Raw genomic sequence first — 24,368 nt, 5'->3', positions numbered from 1 at the left:
CACTCAAATCTCTCTAAGCAGGCATCTAATCTGAATTCCCAGAAGCAATGAACAGTTCATACTTAGCCCAAGAGGAGATGCAGTTATTCAATGCATTAGAGAATCACAGCACTTACACAGGTGCTTAAGCCAAGGAATTAAAGCTTAAATTTAGGAAATCATACCTGGAAAACACCAAGTGCTTCACCTGAAGCACTACAACCAATCTTGCACTGCCAGTAAGGTAAATGTTCCTAACACCCGATCATCCTCTTCACTTTCTGTGAAATCAGAACCTTTTAGGGCACCATACAAAAAGAGAAACAAATTATTGCTTCAGACCAGTCACCACGAACGTACATGACACAAATGAGGTGGCTGCACAATATCCAGGGCTTAAAGACAAACCAGCAAATAAAACTTGGTAGCTGCAAAGAGCTCCAAATGAAGTGCTGCTGAGCCTTTGGAAAGGGCACTCACTGATGAAACAGAGGAGAAAACTGGATGTGTAAGCAGGAAGAGCTGGAGGTGTTAGATAAAAAGTTACTTGAGAAATGACTAGAAATAGAAGTCAGTGGCAAGATTCCAGAGGAGGCCAATTCTCCAGCAGAGAAGTAAATTCACAACTAAATTTTTCAAGGCATGCAAGATACAAACATGCCTGAGGAAGTCTGAGCCAACACACTGAGTGTTGAAAAACAGGGAGAAGGTGCATTTGCAAAAAAATGCTTCCTGCTATGGAGACAAAGTCTGACCACAGAGCTCAGTGAGTGTCTGAACCTTTGCAGGTTTCCACAGCTGTGCAGGTTTGCTTGCATCACCTGCTTACACACCTGGCTCCACTGTCACGTGTTTGTGCAGCCTCCAGCACACAGATGGAATTCAGGGGATGTAAATCTGCTCCAGGTTTGCTTGCTTCAGTGTCCCCTTAAAAAACACTGCATTTATAGCATGAATCTCCTGCACAAAATACTAAATGAACAAACTCTCTCCCCTGCATTTTCACAGATAAACTTTACTCCTGTCTTCAACCACAATAAGGAGTCTCAGAATGAAATGTTTCAAAAGCTGCCAATAAAGCCAGTCTCAGCAAATGAAAAACCTTCAAGTTATCAGACTGGAAGCTCAGAAACTGGTGCTAAAAAGCAGAACAGCTTGTTAAAGGCACACAAAACAGCCTGTGTACCTCAGGAAATACTTACAGCCTAGTCACTCAAGAGGTATTTGCTGAAATAAGAGCCATAAATATATCACATTGCTTAATGCCAAGTCATATTTCAAACTAAGTTCAGATCACACTCAATCTGTTACCAGTGGTTAAACTTCCAACAGCAGCCACTCAAATTTTGAGTACTACAAGCAAACCTATGCTTATTCATAGCTGGCTAATCTCTGTTTTGCTACACAGCAGCAAAGGCCTTAAAGAGTTGCTCAAAGAGAAAACAGAGAAAACAAAGAGCAGAGGCAGGAACAGAATCCAGATTTTTGCCCCAGGTCCTGTGGTTTTGGTGTCAGGCCTGTTCCTCACCTCTGCTGCAGTGAGGGTGGATCAGAGAAAGTGCCCAACTCTGAGGGACTGCCCTGCACAACACAAGAGCACAGTAAGGAAGCCAAAACACAGCAGGTAAAATATCAGTTTTTTAAAAAAAAATTGTTTTACAAGCAAATGTTTGTACAGAGGTTGGTGGAACACAAGCAGACAAAATAAGCAGAACACAAGACCCAAGGGTTTGTCATAACTCAGCCAAAACTCAGCAAAAGGGCAAGAACTGGAGATATTCACAGCCTTGAACTACAGGTCTGTCCCCCCTCCCCCCCAGTCCGTGTGTGTAACAGGAAAAAGACATCAGCATCAGCTTTCAAACAGCTAAAATGCCCTCAGGGCTCACAGCCACTTTAGAATCTCCACAATTCTGGGTGCAATGAGGCACAGAGACAAATGCCACCATTGCAGAGCCCCTTCTTGCCAACTCTTTGTCACACACTGTTCCCAAACAAAAAGCAAACATAAAACCAGGAGCAGAGAGCTGTGTACTATCTCACATCGAGTTAAAACTAAGAGTAGTAGTGTTTAGTAGTTTAGTTTGTCAGCTCTTCAGGTTTTCATGGGAACTTCTCTCCATGGCAAAAATTTCCACAAGCACTCCTTCCTAAAAGAAAGCCTAACCCTGATGGTATTTGACCTCAAATATAGAAATATAAACAGAAAGAGCAAATGACAAGTTTGAAATGGTTAAACAAAGTTAGTTGCCTATGTGTGAGTTAGAGAAGTGAGATTTTTGACAGCTGGCCAGATACAGGAAGGAGTTTCCCTTCTCCCTACTAATGACCTGAAATCAGTTATCCCTGGATATTCCCAGCACAGACTGCCCAACAGCAGAGAGTCCTGCTAACAGTCCATTAAATTCCCTCCTCTTTCCATTTCCCTGGATTAGACATGGATTTTATTTTGCTCTGTGAAGACAGACTCAATCCTTGTTATTTCAGTCTCCATTCTGGCACAGAAGCTTTGTCCTGGAGTCAGGAGAACAAACCAGCTGCAGCTGTCCAATGACCCAAAGCACTGGTGTGCAGAGATGAGGACTCAGAGCAAGGCTCTAACTCTAGGAGAGACCATCAGGGAAGAGAAGATCAGAGCACACAGTCCTTGTCCAAAGCTTCACACTTATTGTGGATCCAGCACAGGGACTCCATGATGAAGCACCAGAACAAAGAAAGCAGGAATACAGACAAAGCATCTCCTCAGCAGTGGGTTTTCAACAGAGCAAAGTCATCTGAAAGCTCAAAAAAACCAGGATCCCCAGAGCAGAAAGCAGAAATGTGCAATTCAAAACCACACAGACGTGAATTTTACTTTCAAAGGGCTTTATATTACAAAAAAACATAAGTCACAACGAATGTGTAAAATCCATTCAATGAGGCTTGTTTCCAGTCTGCTAGGAAAGCTACTTTTCTCTTCCTTATTCCCAGCCTACTGCTGAAAACGTGATTGCCAAAACAATGACACCTCGAGCTAGATTTTTAAAATCAAACTTGTTCCGCCAGATCCAGCACTCTGAACTTGTCCAGGTTGTAGAAACAAGCCTTCACCACTCTGCCTCCAAAATATCTTCCATTTAGATCCACAACAGCTGGAATTGAAACAAAGAGCAGATCAGCAAGCAGCAATTCAATAAAATAAACATCTCTAACTAAACAGCCTGACCAGTGAGACTGTTTAATCTCTCTGCAGAAGTTAGCTCTGAGCTTCACAGGACACAATTTAGGATCCTACCTTTGATGGCAGATTCAACCCGTTCAAACTCTAAAAATATTCTTACAGCTTCATCATCAGGGGCACCAGGGATCTGAAACAAAACAAAAACCCAAAGCCACAAGCAATTAAAACAGCAGTGAGAACATGGTTTTCAACTGCTGTTCTTCACAAAGGCAGTGAAAAAAGGAAATAAAAAGGTTCCAAAAACACAATACTCAAGTGATTTTTGCACATTTGCTATTGTTAGAAGCTTGTATCTTACAGATACAGCAAATCCAGAATTCCAACACAGTGAAGGACCCTGAGAGATTTTCTATGTATGCCTCTCTCAGGCAGTAACACTCCAGTTGTGAGGGGAGTTTACTTTCAGAGCAGCCAAAAAGAGACAGATTATCTCTTACCTCAAAGATGACACATTTCCCAACCTTGCCATATTTCTCACATTCCTCCTTAGTTTCAACTTCAAGGTCTTCATCCACCTCCCCAGCACCGACCATGTTCTGAAAGCCAAAGAACAAAGCCAACTCACTGGATGGAGTCTGTGCAGGTGATTGTGCAGACAAATCACAGATGCTCTGTGAACTGTGACCACAAATACTTTTAAAGCTCAAAAGCTACAGGAGGAGACAGCTCCCTGTCCCTAAGGCAAGGGCACTGCATGATTTAAAGCAGTGTTGATTTAAAGTCACAGCTTGTACCCCGGGAAGTCACATAATTTCTCCTGCACCATGTGGGTGCAGGCCAGAACCATTTGAACTGTGCAGAGTTTTGTATCAGGAATAGAGGTTTAAACATTTCAGCACCAAGACACATTCCCTTACTTCCAACTCACCCTCAGTAAGACCACTTTAGTTGGGCATTTCAGGATCTCAGTTAAGGGGTTGGAATCCGCCTTCTTGCCCGTTTCTGTTTAAAGACAGAACAGTGAATCATGGTACAATTTAAAATTAAAGCTCAATTAGGGATTTTCATCAGAATCTTATTGATCAAACAATGGAATAAAAGCCACAAAATGTACTTTCATATTGGCGAGGAACAGTTATTCAGAACTTGTAGCTACCTGGAATGGCAGTAAGCAGAAAAATCAGTTCCAGTGGTGTGAATTAAACAGTAACACTGACAATGTACTACTCCTTTGAGGAAAAGAATTCCCTAGTTCAGAATTGTATCATAACAAGTACAAGACTAGGAGTATTCTGACTTCCACCACTTGTGCTCAGAAGCCTGGATGTTATCTCAAGATCAGACAAGAGCAGGGAAATGAGAGCAATATCAACAGGAAAAAAGCCATCTGAGCAGAGCAAGATCAGCCCTGGAAGTGAAGATGCTTCCCCAACACTAAAGGAGGACAACTGATGGAGGAAGGGGAGGATGAGCTAAAAAAATGTATACAGGATCAATTTACAAAAAGATTAAAAAAACGTAAATTTTCACAAGACCAAATATGAGTAAATTTTCCAACTCCAATGTGTTCAACAAGACAGATGCTAAACAGAAACCCAGGAGCTTCATTTCTCACACTCTTGGAGCAGGACACAATTACCTTTCTCTGTAGATTCACCAACAATGATCTTGCCACCCCTCTTGCTTGTTTTCTCTACTGACAGTGCTGTGCTGAGCCCCTGTTCATGTTTGCCCAGCCCCTGGCCCTCTCTGAAACCATACTTCTGCATGATTTTGTGAGCAACTGTCCCCCTGCAATGAGAAAAAAAAATCATAAAGGTTTCTTCCACAAAGTATGAACACTGCATTTCTCCTGAGTGTTCCAATATCCTACCTCCTAAAACTTCCTTACACAGGAGTAGAAAGTATAGGAGCTTCTACAAGTTACATGATTTTTTTCTACACAAAAGGCTAAAAAGTCTGGCTACATAATGCTGAAAGATTAAAGCACTAAATCACAGAAGAAATAGCCAATTGTGTGGTCAAAGTAAGGCAGGTCAGGTCAGATTTTTAGCCCTTCCTTCAGTGAAGTCAGAGTTCCATGGTACTACTAATTAGAGGTGGTAGCAATGCACAAGCTGGTCCAACAGTAGCAAATTTGGTTATCTTTTTCTGGATAATTAAAAAAACCCCACCAAACTCAAAAATTAAGTCTCTAAGCTGTTTTTAGGTATAGATTCATGTTCATTTGTTGCCATGGTAATTAACACACCATCACACACAAGGATGGAAAGTAAATGGGCAGATTTGCAGTCACAGTTGCTACATTCACGCAAAATACATTCTGAATTTTTCAACAAAGAAGAGCTGAAATTATTTGAAATATCCATTTGCTGGAATGTAGCAAATTTAAGACAATGCTGGAAAAGTAACCTAGAAGGACTAACATGCCACCTGTATTTTCAAGTACACTCCACTGTCTGGCTTGTGCAGGACATAAACACTTTATGCTGGAGTGTGGCTTAAAAGCACAGCCTTGAATGCAACCACCCCAGATGTGTTTTTCCCAATCCTGTCAATCCACATTTTCTCCTGTATCTTGCCAGTGTGGACTCTTTGAACTCAGACTAACCACACACATGCAATGGGTTGTGCTCATCTCTCCTGACAAACTATTTCAAGCTTTTGGTTTCCATCACCTTCCAAAGCCTTTCCCCACAAAATATGCAGGAATCACTCATTTGTTTACCCCATGTTGGCAAGGAAGGAGTTGCTGGGTCCTGTGGGGGAACGAGGTCTCTCTGGCTCATCGTACACTGGGGGAGGAATTGCTGCTTTGGAAGAAGGTGCCCGAGGTCTTGACTCCTCCTCATATGGGAATGATGCTACAGCTGGAGAAAACAGACACATTTGGGGTTTTTTCAATGAAATCCTAACAAACTATGAAAAGGTCTTCCACATAAATCCAAATAATAAGAATGTTTCCTTTGCACACTCTGTTTTGACATCCCCTCACCTCCCTCTCTCTCTCAGAAACAACATCTGAGTTATTTTGGGTTTTCCTCACTGGATGTAGGTTTCCACAGCTCTATATGGCATTTATTAACCTCTTATTAAATGGAGAAAACATTAAGAGACCACCTGCACTACAAAGAGTTTATCTGGGGGACAAACTCCCATTCATCAGGAACAGAATTATGACAAAAATGGATCAATGGACACAACTCAAGGCCCAAGGACTGTAATAAAAATACACTGCAGAGAAATCAGTCAATTAAAAAGAATAAATACAACTCTTCTCACTGGGAATTTCTGAACTGCAGCTATTCCTGGGAATGGAGATGAATCTGGATATCTCAATCATACTGGTTAGATTATTAAATCACCTTTCACTGACAAGTCAAATAGCAAAATGGAAAAAACCCCAACTATTAGAACACTAGAAAAAAATCACTTTTGAATGGATTTATGGACTTTTATCAGACTGACCTAATTTTAGAATATTTTCTTGTACACTGGCTCTTGTATCTTATCAAATAAAAGGTCAGACATGAAGTTTGAGGACATAATATGAAGAAAAATAATTCCTATTTAAATAGAAAATGGACTGGACTATGGGACTTTTGCTACACCAATAGTTTCTTGTTTTCTTCCAGCCTGGACTTGAGCATCAAGTAAGAAGCAACACAAAGGTTTCCTTGTCACATTTTAAAAGCTCTCCCCTTAAGGATATTTCTACTATTTCCAACCTATATTTACTTTTCCTTGACACTGATTAATTGCCCTTAATTATTTACTCAAAACAATGTCTTTCTGTTTTGAATGTTTACACATATCAAATGCTTTCACTGTATCATTCACTTAAGCTTCGAGGTATATTTTTACATTTTAATCTTCTTATAAATGCAATGAGGACTCCCAAACAAAAGTTTGTGTGCATAAGATTTTTTCTTATTATTGTTTTTTAAGTAGTTTTTTAAATTTTAAAATCTACAACAGTTAGACATGAAAAAGAAAGGGAATGGTTTTGTTCCTATAGCAGGATGATGCCATCTCGTGGACAACTGAGATCCTCACACCAGCACTGCAGGCAAATCTCCTCAGCTAAACTGCATCCTGGAAAAATTTATAAAATTCTGTCTCTAGTGCATAACTCCTTTAGAAAAAATATTCACTAAGTACCTCCTCAAGGAAAGAGCAATGGAAAAATTTCCTCTCCAGACTGTGGAGGTTTCTAGTCTACCCAGACAAACCTGCCTGTGACATTTCTTCTTTCGTATCAGAAGTGAGTAGCTGCACATGGTTGTAAGAGCCCAGTTTGCCAAGCCACTTGTCCAGCAATACAGAAAGATTTATTTCTTCAGAACAGAGATGCAAAACAGGGCAGCATCACAGGTCCCCCACAGCCTCTCCCCAGGAACAAAGAACTTGTTCATGTCCTGCTGCTACAAAGAATCCAATGGGAAAAGCAGGAGGGCTTAACTAAACAGAAAGCTGAGTAGGAAATGAACACTGCTGGGTTTAGAGAAGAAGATCTTGGAGCACTCACGTTCTTTGTCCTTCTCCACGAGAGAAGTGGGTGGTGCAATGGCAGCTCCTCCCATACCTATGAGCAAAATGGAACACAACACATTCAGAGGATATCACAACAGACTTGCAATTATTTACTGTAACTCTGCTGCTGAAAGAAAATAAAGACTAATTTTTTTATGCAAAGGCACATTTCTGACCCACGTCACCTGACCAGCTCAAAGGGCACTGATGTAACAAATGCAGGAATGAAAAGCTACAATAGTGAAAACTCAGTGATTGTCACAGCCTGATTTTATGTGATGCCTCATTCCTTACCTGGAACCTACACCATGCAGAAACTTACAATAGGTATCTACAAACTAATGTTAAACAGAGGTATTTCCACAAGTAATTTGGCTGCCATCTGCCTCCATGGAAAAATACCAGTATTCTACATTATATTATGTTGTAATAAAATGCCAGATTTACTCTAAAGGCATAGAATTAACAGTGTACAGAGAAATACAGAATCCATGAAACAGGACTGTGAATTCCCCTCCCCCTTTTTCTCCTCTTTCCACACCAAAACCATAAGCAGTTCCCTTACTTCTTTTCCGTCTTTCCCTTTCATAATCTTCATCTTCATCAGAATCTGGATCTGGTCGTCTTGAAAACCCACTGGCTTCATGTCTGTCTTTACGCCTTCTAGGAGACACAGCAAGTTAAGATGAGAAACCATGGAAGTTAACTCTTGGTTTTAATTTGTGATCCCACCTCTGCAGGGTGAATTATTCTGCTCCATCCAACTGGCATTTAACAAGTTTCCTATGAAAGTGCAAATTAACACCTTCACCATTTGTTTCTTTGCTTTTACCATCATGGGGCATTTTTGGTTAAACAGAAAATGGATCTAAGCCAAGATCATTTTCCACTTGCAAGTCAGCCAAGAAGAATGCATGGAAAGGAGGAAGCACCTGAATAAATCCTGTCCAAACAGACCAGAGTGACTGAATGACTAACGTGGAACAGATGTTGGATGGAACACAGAGCAAGGTAACAGACATTAATTAATCAATCACCCTGCTTCGGACAGAATCCCTTTTACATTTCCCATCACAGGCTATACAGAGTAGTATAATTTACTGAATAAAAAAATATCCTCATGTTTAAACATCAGATGGTTGAGACATTTGCTTGGCAATTAAAATAAGATTCAGGAACAACTTCTAATGTGAAGTACAGAATACTTCAAGATTTGTTTGCACTTCAGCTGTTATCTGATGTGATCAGGAAATTACTCATTTTAATACAACAAAAAGGAAAAGCACTTTTCCTCAAAAGTTAAGTGCACCACCTGATGCACAAATCAAATCTCATTCCTAGCACAGCCACCAAAACTGTGCTAAAGGATGACAAAAACAGCTCTACTGTGGAACCACACAGAATTTCTGAATATGCAATCAAATGTCCAGCCTGAACTTCCAAAGCACACATCTGATGAAGGCTTGGCTGAGATTGTCTCCCCAGTTTGAAATCAGAATTTATTATGCATTTTTCACCTCTTTTCTCTACTGTTAATATGTATAAAGATTTTTGGCCCACACACAAGTGCAAACACAACCAAAGTGCAGTCAATGCTGAAGCTGTGGGAATGCCATCCCAGATTCCTGAGGCCTTGTATGCCAGTAGGGCAGAGCCTCAGGCATTCCTCCTCCATCAAAACAGCAAAGATATAACCAAGAGAAAACAGAGAAGACCCAATGACTAGAGATATAAATTTCCACAATCTAAACAGGGTAGCAGAACTGTAATTCCAGAGTTCAGATGATTCATACTGTGATGAGGATGGTTTATTCACTTCACTTGAAATGAGCAAATGTAATCTTCTGCTTGGCTGGCAGACATTTTACCACTTATAACAATCAGATACTGAATCTGCATTCAACTTCTTTAACATGATTACAGAGATTTCTTATTTCAGGGAAAGGGCATTAAAATAAAGCAGTATTTTCTTTTGTCCAGAGACAAGAGATTAATAAACACATAATTAACTTACTTGATAATTAAATTACTGATTGCAGAGTATTAAAAAAGGAAATGCAATTATGCCTCTTGAAGGCTGTACTAGCTACATTTAAAACTGAATTCATCCATGGATCAGTTTGTAGTTTTTAGAAGCAGAAAGGGTGGTTCATTACTGAGTGCTGAAAAACTTTTCTGTAGTCAGATGACAATGACATCAAATACTCTGAAACACCTGCAAGGTCAAAGTCTAATAACAATGTATGAAGTACCCAAATATTGCTGCTATTATTGAAACAAAGTAAATTTAGAATATCTTTGACAAGGGTCTTTCACCCAGGGAGGCTGCAAAGTTGGTAATTCTTATTGTTTTTGCAATGTTTAGTGATTTTTACCAAGAGCACTAAAACACATTAACTAAAATACTGCTCTTGTTTCTACAAGCACACAGCATTCACAAACCCTCTAAGAACTTCCAAGAATACAGAGAGATAAAATTAAAATGCCTATTTAGATAAAAGTCAATATGCCAAGCCTTGAAACAAAAGCCTTACTTTTCCCTCTCTTCAATCTCCTTCTGCCTCTCCAGCTCCCGCTGCCGCTGCCGTTCCTCCCTCTGACGTTTCACCACTTTTTCGTAGTCATTTGGGAACATGGGATCATACTCATCTGCCAGGGGAATCAACACATCTCCTGCAGAAAAACCACTAGGGACAGGATCCTGGAAAAAAGAGACATTCTTTTTTAGCTGAGATCTGAAAACAACACCCAGCTGGAAAGCAAAAATTTAACACTTCTGATTCCTAACTTCTGTAATGTCAGGTAATATCCTAATCCCACTGGTGCTAGAGGAAATCTTGGCTTTATTTAAACCTAACATTTCATCCAGTCTCTCATTACATCAAATTCTTCCCATGAAGAAAGAACCACCCCTCCTTTTGCAAAATGCAAAGCAGCAGCAAATCAGCATGGACAGGAATTTTTCAAATCCCACTAATGCATTATTAGAAGCTTTATGAGATCTGCCAGGGTCCTCCCACACAATCTCATCAGGCTTTTTATCAGCTTCTATTAATATAATACCAACAGAGGCATACAGATTGTTCTCCTCTAATCTGAAATAACCATTTCAGAACTTTTCCTTTGCAAAAGCTGCAGGGAGAGAGTTTCTCTTGATTCCTTACCACGAGAAATTAATTTAAAAGGTTGGGTGGCTTTACTTCCTTTATTTTTCAGTTGATTGTTATACAAGTCCAGTTCCAACACTGGTGCAAACACAATTATAGTCATTATTTAGCTACCCAAACTGCTGTTTAGCCAAGTTATTTGAAGCTGTCCAAGATTCTAAGAACACTGTTTTATAACTGCACATTAACCGTGGTAATTCCATGCTGTACCCCACCTAAGTCTGAATGAAGCTGAAATGTTAATTAAAGAACTCTCAGCAGAGGAAGATATTCTCAGAAAATAATCAGTTTTTTGACCACTGGAAACATTCTATTTCCAAAACATCTGGAACTTTTAGCTGCCCTGGTCTTACCTTTAGCCCAGCTGCCACATGAGGAGGTGTGTCCACGATCTGCCTCTCATCAGAGGAGCTGCCTCGTTTCAGGTCAATCACTGGAGCAAGGACTGTGGTTTGTTTTGTTCTCTGACTCTGCAAAAATCACCAAAACACACAATGTCTAAAAAAGGGAAAGCAGTTTTCTGAAAATCAGCTTACTTGATATACTTTGCTGTGGTAGGTGAATGGCCCTAGGTTTTGACTGGGAGCAGAATCACACATTAAAAATTCATCCGATCACTTCAGGTGAGTTTGAACTGAGTTAGTTTCTAAGAAACTCAGATTTATTCCAAAGATCTACTGTTCTTCCCATTTATGATCAGATAAAATATTTTAAATACTTCTGAACTCTTGAGTTTTCTAATCCTATCCTGTTCTTCTGTTGGGCTGTGGATACACTGCACATCAGTTACATGGACAAAGAATATTTAGTAAATATTCATCAGTAATTTTCATCCATGCAGTTTGTTCCAATTATCAACTAAATCCTGCTCCCAATTTCAGCAGCATAAAAGCAGGAGTAATTCCAGTGAAAAATGCTGTGGCTATTTAGGTATCTGGCATCAGTGGTACTGCTCCTTCTTTTAATTAAGCAGTTTCACAACAGAACCTACACTGCCCCAAAGAGCACCTGTGTCCTGCCTGAACCAAAATATCAACACTGCTCAAAGAAAAAGCATGAAATATCAAGAACCAGCAATAAAGAGAGAAAATGGCTCTGTCACTCTAATAAGAATCAGCTTGCATTCCTCCTTTTCATCTACTCTGGAAATACCTGCTGTAAAATTTCTAATACATAAAGATTTGCAGGTTAGCACCAACAGCCTTTAAATAACAGCCATAAAATAATGCAAACACGTAAATAATCAATCACAGAGTGACCCTTACTTACACTGAAAAGTAATTTTATAAAGCTGAATCTCATTATCTTTAAAGCTAAACTTGATCAGCTTTTGGCTCTGCTGGCTAAAAGCTCAGATGTTTGCAGCACATACATCAGTGCTTCCTTCAGTTTTAATTTTGCAACACTCCCTCTAAGAAAAATTAATTTTCCCTTTTCCCCCTTCAGCTTTGCCAGGCTCTTTGCTACAAACTCACAGATAAATGCCAGCAAAATTACCTTAAATCAGTATTCTGAGGTCACAAACACAATGCACTGAACACAAAAGAAGTCTGAAAAACAGAAAGGGACTGTACCTTTGCTTGTGTGAGAGCTGCTTTCTTCACCTGCAGCTGAGACTGCAGCAGTTTGAAATTCTTGGACCAGCCTTCTGTTTTGGAATCACTGGTCTCAACCCCCAGGTCATCGTAAAGTGACATTTTCCCTTAAATTTAAAACTGAAAGACAAAAGGAAAAAAAACCTCCAGATGACACCACAAATCTATTTCCAGTTTATTTGCTAATAGTTTGCATATATGGGTACACAGCCTTTTATTTCACTTTTTCTAAAGCCAGAGAAAATGGACCTTTTTCTGGCTAGTGGTAAATACACATAACTAGAGCAAAGCTGCACAAAAATAATAGTTTGAAAGGTGATGAGAACTGCTCAAGAATTCATTTAATCCTGCAGTGGAATATGAGCAATTAGGGCTCAACAGCAATAAGTTTACTGCAAAAAGAAAAGTGAGGTTTTGAAGATTATTAAACATCTGGCCTCGGGATGAACACAAAGGGTTATAAAGGCACAGATGCACAGGATGGGGACAGGGTGCTGTAGGAATTCCCACCTGCCACAGAGCAGTGGGATGTTGGCAGCAGGACTGATGCTGTCCAGGGGGAGACAACATGCACTGGGGAATCACAGAATCAATCAGGCTGGAAAAGACCTCTGAGTCCAAGCCGAGACTGAAGACCAGCTTGTCACCCAGACCACAGCACTCAGTGCCACATCCAGTCCTTCCTTGGTCCCCTCCAGGGATGGGGACTTCACCCCCTCCCTGGGCAGCGTGTTCCAAACCTTAACCACCCTTCCTTGTAAGAAATTCTTCCTAATATCCAGCCTGAACCTCCCCTGGCACAGCTTGATGCCATTTCCTGTTGTCCTGTCACTTGTCACCCGTGAGCAGAGCCCGATCCCCGCCGGATATCCCCTCCTGTCAGGGAGTTTTGGAGAGAGAGAAATTCCCCCTGAGCCTCCTTTTCTCCAGGCTGAGCCCCCCCGCCACTCCTCCTCAGACCGGGGCTCCAGACCCTTCCCTGGACAAGGTAAGGACATGGATGGATGCAGGGTCACCGCGGGGAAGGGACAAGGCGCTGTCCCCACGGCAAAAGGAAGGGCGGGCTGCGATCTCCGCCGCTCTGGGAACAGAGGGGGCGAGGCAGGCCCTGACACCCCCCCACACACCTTCCACACAGGCCCGGACCTCTCCGAGGAGCCGCTGAGCGCGGCACACCCGCCCCTCCCCTCCTGCTCCGCCCTGCCCTGTGTCCCCACACCCCGCAGGGCCCGGAGCCGCCTCCCCGCAGGGCCGGGCCGGGCCGGGCCCGGAGCGGGAAGGGCCGCGCCTGCGCACCGCGCCCCGCGCCGCCGCCGCGCCAGCGCCCCCCGGCGGCGGGAGGAGGGAGCGGCAGCGCCGCCATTGCCGCCCCTCACGGCTCGGACTGGGAGGGCGGCAGGGCAAATCCCGGGGAATGGGAGGGCGGCAGGGCAAATCCCGGGAAATGGGGGGGCGGCAGGGAGTGCAGGACGCGAGTGGAATGCTGTCCCCGCCGCAGCTGCCCTCCCAGCGGCGGAGGAGCTGCCCGGCCGGAGAATAAGCCCGGGTTCCTTCGGGTTCTCGCGGGGCAATCTGAGCTCGGAGGTTTTATTTAATCACAGAATCCCCGAACCGCCGAGAGCGTCCGAAGGAGGCCACGGGGGTGGGGAAGGGTTTGGAGGGCAGCCCTGAGGGCGCTTGGATTGTTTAGGAGCGCTGGAGAACCTTTCTGGAGTGTCCAGTTCTGGGCCCCTCAGTTCAGGAGGGACGTTGAGATGCTTGAGCGTGTCCAAAGGAGAGCAACGAGGCTGGTGAGGGGCTTGGAACACAAGCCATATGAGGAACGACTGAGGGAGCTGGGATTGTTTAGCCTGGAGAAAAGGAGACTCAGAGGTGACCTTATCACTCTCTTCAACTTCCTGAAGGGTGGCTGTGGTGAGCTGGGGGTCGGTCTCTTTCTCCAGGCAACAACAGATAGAACAAGAGGACACAGTCTCAAGCTGCACCAAGGGAGATACAGGCTAGACTTAAGGAGGAAGTTTTTCACAGAAAGAGTGGTCAAATACTGGAGTCATCTGCCCAGGGAGGTGGTGGAGTCACCATCCCTGGATGTGTTTTAAAAAAGACTGGATGTGGCACTTGGTGCCATGATCTAGTTGAGGTGTTAGAACATGGGTTGGACTCGATGATCTTAAAGGTCTCTTCCAACCAGAAATTCTGTGATTCTGTGATTCAGCGTCCTCCCGAGAGCGGCAGGGCAGGCACTGCTCCCTGAGGGACAGCACCCGAGGGCAGCGCTGGGTTTGTGCCCAGCACTGTTCACTCTGGGTGTTCTATTGTAATTTTCCATTCCATGTTTCTAACTCCTGAAGCGATCTGTGGTGGTTGTTCAGTGAGTTACCTGTCTCCACTGCCATTCAGTATTTCCAGTTGCTTACCAAGGGCGCCTGAGATTTTGGGAGGGAAAATGGAGACAATATCAGACTTTTGAGTCTGGCAACACAGTAGCACTGAGAAAGTTACAAAAAACCAGAAAACTTACTCCTCATCAAGTGTATTTCAAACAATTCTGTCTTTTATTCCAGCATGTTTGCTGCCATTTTACTGTGCCATCACTGCCACCGAGGTCATTGGGTAATTGTTATTGCAAAACATTTGGCTATTAGAAGGTCTTGCTGCATTATGTCATTTGGGCCTGAAGTGCACTTGTTCCGTCTGCAGAAACAATTTTTATTTTGTAAAAAGCTTGAAATTCTGCATCTGTCTGAGCCTGGAATTTACCCAACCGTACCAATTTCCCAGCCCAATATTTTGCACTAATTATTTAATATCTTCTTTTTGACAGAGGCAAAAATGGATTTTCATTTTTACTTACACTGGGCTGGTGTATCTCCAGCTCATACCAAACACATGAAATAAATGAGCTGAGTTTTATAAGAATTATGGCCACTTGCACCACATGATGCAAATGAACAGGCAAGACTGTCTGCAAAGCCAAACACCAGGCTTGAAGCAGATATTTTGCACTAATTATTTAATATCTTCTTTTTGACCGAGGCAAAAATGGATTTTCATTTTTACTTACACTGGGCTGGTGTATCTCCAGCTCATACCAAACACATGAAATAAATGAGCTGAGTTTTATAAGAATTATGGCCACTTGCACCACATGATGATGCAAATGGACAGGCAAGACTGTCTGCAAACACCAGCCTTGAAGCAGGTAGATCTGGCCCCTCAACCTCAAAATTTTACAAGCACTATCTCTGTATTAATCAGAAAGTCTTCATCTCCAGCATTGCTTCTGACTGTGTTACTGTGCAGTTTATTTCCCTGTGGTTAGCTGAAAAAATAAATAAAATAAAGCTACTACTTCCTTTCCTACTTATGCTGCTTTCTATTAACCCAGTCTTTCTAAACACATTTACAGACATGTCTATTTTCATAATGACAGTGAAAGCTCCTTAAATATAAGAAGAAATTATCTTCACTTTATTTTTAGAGGATCTGCCAAGCATCTTCCTATGTTTTTTGCTTTAGCAATGCCTGTATTTTTTAAAGGAAGGATTGATACAATTCACACGTCTGTAACCTCGTGGAAGAAAAAAAAATCAGCAAGACACTCCTTTTACACCATAAGAATCCCACTGAGAAAAGAACTGTGTCCTATGTTAAAGGAAGGAATCAAATAATTAATTGCATCAAAAGGTACTGAGAGAAATCCCTGTGGGATGAAATGCCACAGAGCAATATCACAGCGTGACAGCCACTGGGAGAAACTCAGAGGAAATCAGAGGCTGCAGAGGTGGAAAACACGAGAGCCACGGGAGATTTCAGCTCCTCCTCAGAGCAAGTCATGGCAGGGAGGGTAAAGGTTGAATTATCAGACCTGTAAATAAGAACCTGTTAAAGCCAGGAATCAGGCAACTCACAAGGAGAGAAGCAGCTCTTGGTTAAGCCTGGAAAGTGCAGTAGGCATGGATCAAAACTGATAATAACAGCCACAGTGTGTTTGTACACACCCACTTAGGAGCAAAGGAGCCAAGAAAATCCTTCTCATTAAATCCAGGGAGGCTGCAGGAGATAAAGAAACCTCACCCTGCTGCCAAGGTCCCAGACAGACTGGAAATGGAGGAGAAATGTGTGAGCTCATCCCCAGCACTGCACATCTTCAAGGTGGATTAATTGTGGCTGAAATTCCTTTTCATCTGCCAAGGTGGGGGAGCACTGGCCAGCTCTGTGCCTCCTACAGACCCTCGCCCTGATCTTCCTGCTATTTTTATTTTTTTTCCATTCATATTTCAAACCTTTCCATGGTGATGCTTTTCCTCTTGAATCCCACTCATGATTTCTGTGCCTCCAGTTCTACCTCTCTACCTTCCTTTCTAATCTCATGTGGCTCTGTCTTTATGTTTTCTTGCAGCTCTTTCCTCCCAGCTTCACAATTTTCTTATCATTTTGAGATGAGTTTGATGCAGCTGGGTCTCCTGAACTGGAGAGGAGAGGAGAGGAGAGGAGAGGAGAGGAGGATTATGGAGGAGGATTTTTGGAGGTCCAAAAAGCTGTGAATAAACTGATTTTCTCACTGTGAGAAGAGCCACAAGCTTTGGTTGAAACCCCTCATTGTACCAACATACCACCTGGAAAAGGTGAACAGCCAAGGTGGTGAGATCTGCTGCAAATCCCAATTTTTTTTCAGAGTAATCAGCCAAAAGCTGGAAGGAAGAAGTTGCAGAAAGATGGCGTGGCACTGGCTGGGTGATGAGATGGCAGATGGGACCAGTGTTAATGAATGCAAAGCAATGCACACAAGACAAAATAGCACTAACAAAACACACACAGCAGCAGCTCTAAATCAGCTGCTTGCATTAAGGAAAGAGATGCTGCATTCATTGTGGATAATTTTCCTGAAATGCCTACTTAGTGAAGGAAGGAAGCAGGAAAGCAAACAGGCTGCTGGGAAGCATTAAAATCTTAAAAAAGGAGAAAGTAGCCTCATAAATCCAGCGTGCACATTCACGTTTGAGTGGCCACCTGCACTCCTGGGTATCTCATCCTCTCCAAGAAGCAGCAGTGCAATAAAAAACCTAAAGAAATCAGATGTGTTGGCTGAAAAGAGGCAGCTGAAGGGGACTCTGGAAGCATCAAGCACCCAAAATGGTCCAGAAAAGATAAATAGGGAGTTCTCATTTTTCTCCCTGATGGTGGTCTTTAAGAATGTGTAAAATAAAGCAGTGCTGGAAAAAAAAAACCAAAACCAAAAAAACCAGCCATTAAATGTCTCATTTATAAAAAGGAGGGGTGGAAAAAAAAAAAAAAAAAAAAAACAAAACCAAAAAAAACAGCCATTAAATGTCTCATTTATGTCTGATTTCCCTAAAGCATTGATAGCAGTTTTTGGTGGATGATTTATGTTACAGATCTCCTCTGAGGGTGAGGGCTGTTAATATGCCAAAATGGCATTAGAGGGCAGTACAAGGCAACCTAACTGGAGTTTTTTGGGGTGGCTGTGAGAAACCATCCTTTAGAACACCTGATGATCAGGACAACAGAGTGATTCCCACTCACACAAGTGGGAAATGGTGGGGATCAGCACGTGGCACAAAAGCAAAACACGAGGGCTGATCAGAGCAGTGTCAACCTGCCCAAAAAGTTGTTAAATCCCATTAAATGGTGGTTTCCAGCCAATGGTGGAGATCCCAAGCAGAGAACTAAGCCTGCTACACACCACACTTTTTGTGGTGAACCTGCCAGAGCCTCCAAACCTTTCTGGATTTGATTTTCCTTTTTTTCCCCCCCCAGAAAATGCTTGCTGTTATCCTGCCAGTGATCTTCAGCTTTGCCTACAGGGAAAATGAAATATGAAGAGGAAAGTCCCAGAGAAAGACTTGTCCTGGCTTGGGAAGATCAGCTTAGGTTTGCTGCCTTAAAAAAAACCCAAAACCCAAACTTCAGGCAGTAGCAACCTGAAGGAATTGAAAATGGTTAGAAAGGCATTTGAAATATTCTTTCTTCTGCTAAGGGAACAGCTGAAAATGTGACTGTGAAAGCGGTGAAGGAAACAGTGCCTTTTGCCATATATAGAATAACCCAAACCCCCCGAAAATTGTGGGGGTTTTCCCCCTATTTTTTACTTGCTTCACAGTTTCACCTAGTTTCATATTTTGGCTGAGTTCTATAACTAAAATGAGTAAGAAATGTCTCAGAACAGAAACATTTCATCACAGATGAAGTTTCCAACACACATACTTCAGTATTTTTGATGACAACTGAAAAAAACTCCATTGCTTTTGACACTGCACAGGGAGTGTTTTTGTTTGGCCAGCCATGGGAAAAAAAACATACTTTAAATGTGGAAATGACCATTTTGTCCTACCACCATGGTCTCAAGCTTGTTTGAAGAAGTGAGAAAACATCAAAAACACAGCAGTGAAAATATTACACATGACTAGGCTCAGTACAGATGGGATATCTGCCATCACTGAGGAAAAAAAAGGGTTGTGCTGCTTTGCTAGAGGAAGGATTTGGATGAGAAATTATTCAGAACTCCTCTGTGTTAGCCACAGTGGGTTTCTGTGCCAAAAATGCAGGTTTCTTACATGTTGAAAATGCCACTGCCTGAGAAAGTGGAGGGATTTCAGAAGGTTTGTCTTTTTGGACTTGTAGAAGAAGCTGAATTGAAATGGACCTACAATGATGTGGATTAAGAAGGTTTCCTGGGAGTTGGACTCAGTCAACCCTGCATGTCACTTCCAGCATAAAATGTTCTATGATTCTGTGATTTTATGAAAATGAGAGGGATGGGGGGAGTTAAACCTCTTTGCATTGGTCACCAGTTTTAAAACTAATAACTGAGAAAGGCACTGCAAGCCAAAGCAAACAGTGAAGGAGGGTTTGGAAGTGGAGTAGAAAATCAGATTTACAAACATCTGAATGAAAGCTCTATCCAAATTTACGGGTAGTCTTTTTGGACTGAAATAAAATTCTGGATATGAGATTAAATTCTAAGAACTGTGGGTTGTTATCGAGCAGAGCGACACAGCTCTGGAAATGCCTCTGCTCTGATGATTCACAGATAGGTGAGGTTACCCTTCCGCTTGCTCAAGATTTATATCAACTTCTTATTAACCACTGTTTTTAGCCCAAAACAGCTGAGTCCAAGAACTTGAAGTTCAAAGACAATTCTCTGATATCCTGTCGTGGTGGCTGTCACGACATTCTTGGTATAATCAGAACTATTTGGTGTTAGAAACACATTAATGGGCACTGAGATGCTCATGGACAGTAACAGATTGCCCAGAGAGGTTGTGCAGTCTCCATCCTTGGAGGTTTGCGAGGCCAAGTGAAAAAATCCAGGTGGGATCTCATTGTCAGCCTTGTTTCCAATCTGAACTGTTTGATGAATCTGTGATTATTTCTATGGCTTTGTTACTTGCTGTATTTCTTCAGAGAGATGAAAGAGAAGATTTAGCCTCCAGACTTGCTCTGGATTTATTTTCCAAGTGCTCTGACCACTGGGAAAATGTCAAAAGGAGTTCTCCTTCATTAGGGATCCCCAGCTTTTAAAGAGAAATCCAGCTTCTTTTCCATGCAGAATTTTGTGCTGGGACATGGTCTTGTCTGTCTTTTTGTGTGGATTTCTTCCCATGTGGATCAAGTCCAGTGGCATTGATATTCCAGGTGAATTTTTGAAGCTAAGACAGATGTTCAGAATCTGTTGAATGAAGAAATGCTGCTGTAGGGTAGTTGTAGAGGACTTACATGCCAACCCTTCCAGATGTTTCTGCCACAGAGGTGTGTGATGCCAACAGAGACAGGAACACTGGAGCATCCTCATCCCTGACCAGTCGGGTCTAAGGGATATGACTCTGGTTTAGGATTTGGAACTTCCTCAAACCCCAAGCAGCATTTTCCAGCTGTTTAGAAGTTAGACTTTTCACCTCACAAGAGGATCATATATATGGATATATGGACATAGGGATGTTGTCTTATACAATTAGAATATAATTAATCTCATCAATTTTTATATTTCTAAAATTGAGATGCCGAATATGTTTTCAAGCATAGGCTGTGGCCAGGTGGTCAGTCATCTCTAGAACACAATCCTTGGATCAGCACTTTCCTAATTTACTGAAACAATTTCCATATTCCACTTTATATTCTAGGACTTATTTTTGGTCATAGTTTTAATTTTATGAAAATACATATATGCTTGCCATGCAGTTTTTGATATCTCTACAATTCACAAGATGCTGCTCAAGTAAGAAACAAAGAGCTGTGTGTTTATTCTGAGTGTATATCTCATTCAAGACAGAAAAGCTTTTATATGTTATAAAGCAACCTAATGACTGGAAGTTAAAACAAGATTAGGAACAAAGGCTGATTATTCTGCATTTTTCTGGGCAGGATTTCTTGCCTCTTCCTTCAAAAATATTATCCTGAAAAAGACCTGATACTGAACTGCCCTGATGGGTAATGTAGCCTGGTCTATCAACTCTTATATTTCTTAAAAAACAAAAGCAGTGTAGCCAGAGATAGAGGACTCTAAAGTCCTTGATGATCTGATCCCACCATGGATCATGGAAGGCAAATGATGGAAATTGAACACTGGGATTTCATCTTTTTCAGCCTGACAGTGTTCACCACGTGCCTTGTTTTTCCTTCTGCACTCATTCTAATGCCTTAACCATAAACGAGCAATGGCCAGGTGTGAGCATTGTTCATCCTTTTGTTCCTGAAAAACAAGGAAGACATAAAAAGAAAACCACCCCAAACCTACTCTTCAGGTAAACAGCATTATCTCCACCATCAGACCAGACCACATGTACGTAAAAGGATGTGTTATCAAAAATATCTGTAATGGTGACCTTAAAAAAGTACAAGCAGTGCTAATGAATTTCTTGTTATTTTAGAAAGGGACTTTCTTCTCCGTTGGTGCAGAGAGCTTCCTGAAGCAAAAACAAATGAATCTTTTCTCTCTTTCTTTTTAAATGTAAGGTAGAAACATTTTGACTAAATTTCTGCTCTGTTGTTTTCTAGTTATTCAGAGTTAGGAGGAGGTGTTATCAATGATCCTTTAGCCCAGAAAAGAGAAGGGTCTTGGGAGAACTTCAGACACCTTTCAGTATCAAAGCAATCTCCAAGAGAGATGGAAAGGGACTTGGTATGAGGGCATGGAGTGACAGAATAAGGGGGGATGGCTTTAACCTGACAGAGGACAGCATTAGACTGGATATCAGGAAGAAATTCTTTACTGTGTGTGTAGTGAGCTCTGACACAGATATTCCAGAGAAGCTGTGGCTGGCCCATCCCTGGAAATGTTCAAGGTCAGGTTGGACAGGACTTGGAGCAACTTGGGATAGTGGAAGGTGTCCCTGCCCATGGCAGGAGGATGGAGCAAAGTGATCTTTAAAGTCTCTTCCAACCCAAATGATTCTGTGATTCTAAGACAGATTCCTGTCTTGGCTCAAAGACTGCACATGGCATCAAGCAGGAGAACACAGAGACATTTCTGCAGTTAACATGAAGGTTTTTGTCAAGAATTTATTGTAATCAAGAGTTTATAGGTGTTGGGCAAGGGGAACAGCAAGGAAGTGACTTGCCCATCCACATTTGGAGTTAGTGGAGGAGCCAAAATTAGAACAAGGTGCTCTTAGCTGTCTCCCCAGATGGTGAGAGTTATCGATTACTGCAAGATTTAAGGCAATTAACAAAATTACAGAGGACATGCACCCAGTGGTAGCCAATTCCTATAGCCTTTTGACCACACTGATGGACGAATTAGGGTGGTTTACTGTTGTACACCTGAAGGATGCCTTTTTCTGCATTCCTGTGCACAAAACCTGCCAAGATATAACCCAAAATATAAAGTGTTAGCAAATTCTCTTCACAAAAGACAAAACAATAACTTTCCAGCCTGAGAACAAAGGACTCCGCTGCAGCTTCAGGCCTAAAAAGTGTAAACGACAGTGAATTGGGGAGAGCAATCTGGGAGGATGGAACTGCATAAACTGAAGCTGTAATTGGACAATTAACCCCAACATGTAAATGGACCAAAACTTATTAAAGTGTGAAAACTCGTGTCTGGTCATCCATCTTGGGTGTAGCCACAGCCAGGCTCAAGGTGCTACAGTACTGCCACAGTACTGCTCAAGGTGTATCCTTTGAAGGCCTTTTAAATAAATGCTTACTTTATTCCTTTAACTCTGTCTAGCCTCTGTTCCAGGCAGTCTCTCAAGGCATCATGGGCTCCTTCTGGTGCTTGTTGCCTTTGGCAGCTGGTCCTTCTCAGGAAGCTCTCCCTCTCTTAGCTCCTCTGGTTTCCCATGTAGTGGAATTTCCCGTTTGTTGGTTATGATTTCTCATTTCAAAGCTCCACACTGGAGCTGGATGTTGCCAGAATGGAACATTCCAAGGGCAGAGCCAGGCTGTGCCACCATGAGGAGCTCACAGCAATGCCTGTGACAATCAGTGAGTGCCAGCAGCTCTGCTCAGACAATGTCACTTTTTGGGGAGTGTGAGAAGCTGAGGTTTGGCTGTGCATGGACATTTGAGATGCCACAGCAACCAGGATGCAATCCAGTTGCATTAAATGGGTGCAGTTATTGTCTTTGTACAAATATTTAATTTTTGAATTTTCTTGATCCCATTAAAGAGGGGTGATACAGATGTAATCATCTTGGTGAATACTGAACAGCCAAGCAGGTAGATACTATCATTCTATTATGATTTATTTTTTCATATTATCTTTCATCTATTCTTTTATAGTCTAAGCTGCACATATCTGGCAGAGCATCTGGAGTACTTTCCACTTCTAACTTTAAACGACCTGACAAAAACACTCCAAACTGGGGAAGCTCAGTGTCTGTCTTTTATTAGTCACATCACATATTCAGGTTTTCCACTTGCTCACTGTGAAAACGGCTAATGAGATGTTTTTTGAGTGCTATGCTTTGTATCATGCAGGTGACAGATACAATGAAGATGGTCATGAGGGCATCTGAGCGAGGGGCAGTCTGGCTGATAGGAAGTAAATCAGCCCTGGAAATTGTCCTCTCTTTGTTCCTTCAACACAAGTGACATCAGCCTCTGTGGGGCATGGGGACATGTGAGACTCTTCCCAAAATATTCTCACTTTCAAAGACTTACTTAATAATTCCCTATATTAAAAGTAAGTCAAACTCAAGATGAGGGAATGTTGATCTCTAGAAATAGAAACTAGGAATAAAGAAAATTAGGAGCTGGAACCATCCACCTGAGGACAGAGCCTAAAATTATAAGATTGTTTAATGCCTTCTTCAGAGGACTGTATAGGGTTATGGTTATCACCATGCAGGGATCAAAATAGACAGGACTTCAGAAGGGCTGAACTGTGATAATCAGAGGTATCAATAGAGAAGAGGGCAAGTGTACATCCAGGAGAGATATAAAAGATCCCACATGCTGTTTTTTTTATCTGATTTCCTGCCTGCAGGGTCACTGTACCCTTTCAAAGCACAAGACCAGCCCATAGATGGTGGAATTCTGCTGGATAAAGGTGACCTCCAGCAAAATTTGCACAGTTGGTACAGTTGGTAAATACAATCAGATTCTAAGCTAATTGCACTCACTGTGTGAGCTCAGCATTTTGGGGTAAGGACCCCTTTTCAGCACTGAATGTCCTTAAGTTACAGTGAGCTTTGTCCTGATCTCTGGGAGAAAGTTTGAGGCCATTTGCCCCACATGAATGATTCCTCTGCAACCTCCAAAGCCATCCACCACGCAGTTCCCTCAGCTGGATGGATGCAGGTGATGAAATAAGGTCTGGCTATAAAATGTGCACAGTTTCATTCCTTAGGGTCAGAGGAGAACTTCCTCAGGACAAGAGTACTTGTGTTGAACAGCCTGATAAATAGCTGCTGTTTTTTTGGAAGAACAGTTCCAGGGTATGAAATATGATCTGCTTTATGGAAATAA

The 24,368-nt window shown here is 42.0% G+C and overlaps 1 protein-coding gene across 2 annotated transcripts; it reads right to left on the bottom strand.

The window, feature by feature from the left end:
• Positions 1-1,599: 1,599 nt before the first annotated feature.
• On the bottom strand, positions 1,600-12,554 carry RBM17 (RNA binding motif protein 17). Of its 2 annotated transcripts, none has more exons than XM_039730914.1 (11): positions 12,414-12,554; positions 11,193-11,309; positions 10,207-10,373; positions 8,238-8,335; positions 7,668-7,724; positions 5,868-6,009; positions 4,779-4,930; positions 4,068-4,141; positions 3,637-3,735; positions 3,254-3,326; positions 1,600-3,110 (listed from the first exon to the last, which is right to left on the bottom strand). In XM_039730914.1, the coding sequence occupies exons 1-11, from the start codon at positions 12,534-12,536 to the stop codon at positions 3,007-3,009; spliced, it is 1,206 nt and encodes a 401-aa protein (XP_039586848.1). In that variant the 5' UTR covers positions 12,537-12,554; the 3' UTR covers positions 1,600-3,006. The 2 variants fall into 2 exon arrangements, with proteins under 2 accessions (XP_039586848.1, XP_039586849.1); XM_039730915.1 differs by having other exon boundaries at positions 8,238-8,332.
• Positions 12,555-24,368: the final 11,814 nt, after the last annotated feature.

This window comes from Passer montanus, unplaced genomic scaffold (genome assembly GCF_014805655.1).
Source record: "Passer montanus isolate IOZ18808 unplaced genomic scaffold, ASM1480565v1 scaffold74, whole genome shotgun sequence".
Lineage (NCBI taxonomy): Eukaryota > Metazoa > Chordata > Aves > Passeriformes > Passeridae > Passer > Passer montanus.
The sequence above is the reverse complement of the archived record's forward strand: the minus strand, read 5'-3'. Positions and strand labels throughout refer to the sequence as shown.

Excerpts from the sequence above, each read along its gene's own strand:
- RBM17 (XM_039730914.1), bottom strand. The coding sequence starts at position 12,536 with ATGTCACTTTACGATGACCTGGGGGTTGAGACCAGTGATTCCAAAACA. Across the intron at positions 10,374-11,192 it reads ATGTGGCAGCTGGGCTAAAG|GATCCTGTCCCTAGTGGTTT; the intron begins GTAAGACCAGGG and ends TCTTTTTTCCAG. Across the intron at positions 4,142-4,778 it reads TGGTGAATCTACAGAGAAAG|AAACGGGCAAGAAGGCGGAT; the intron begins GTAATTGTGTCC and ends GTCTTTAAACAG.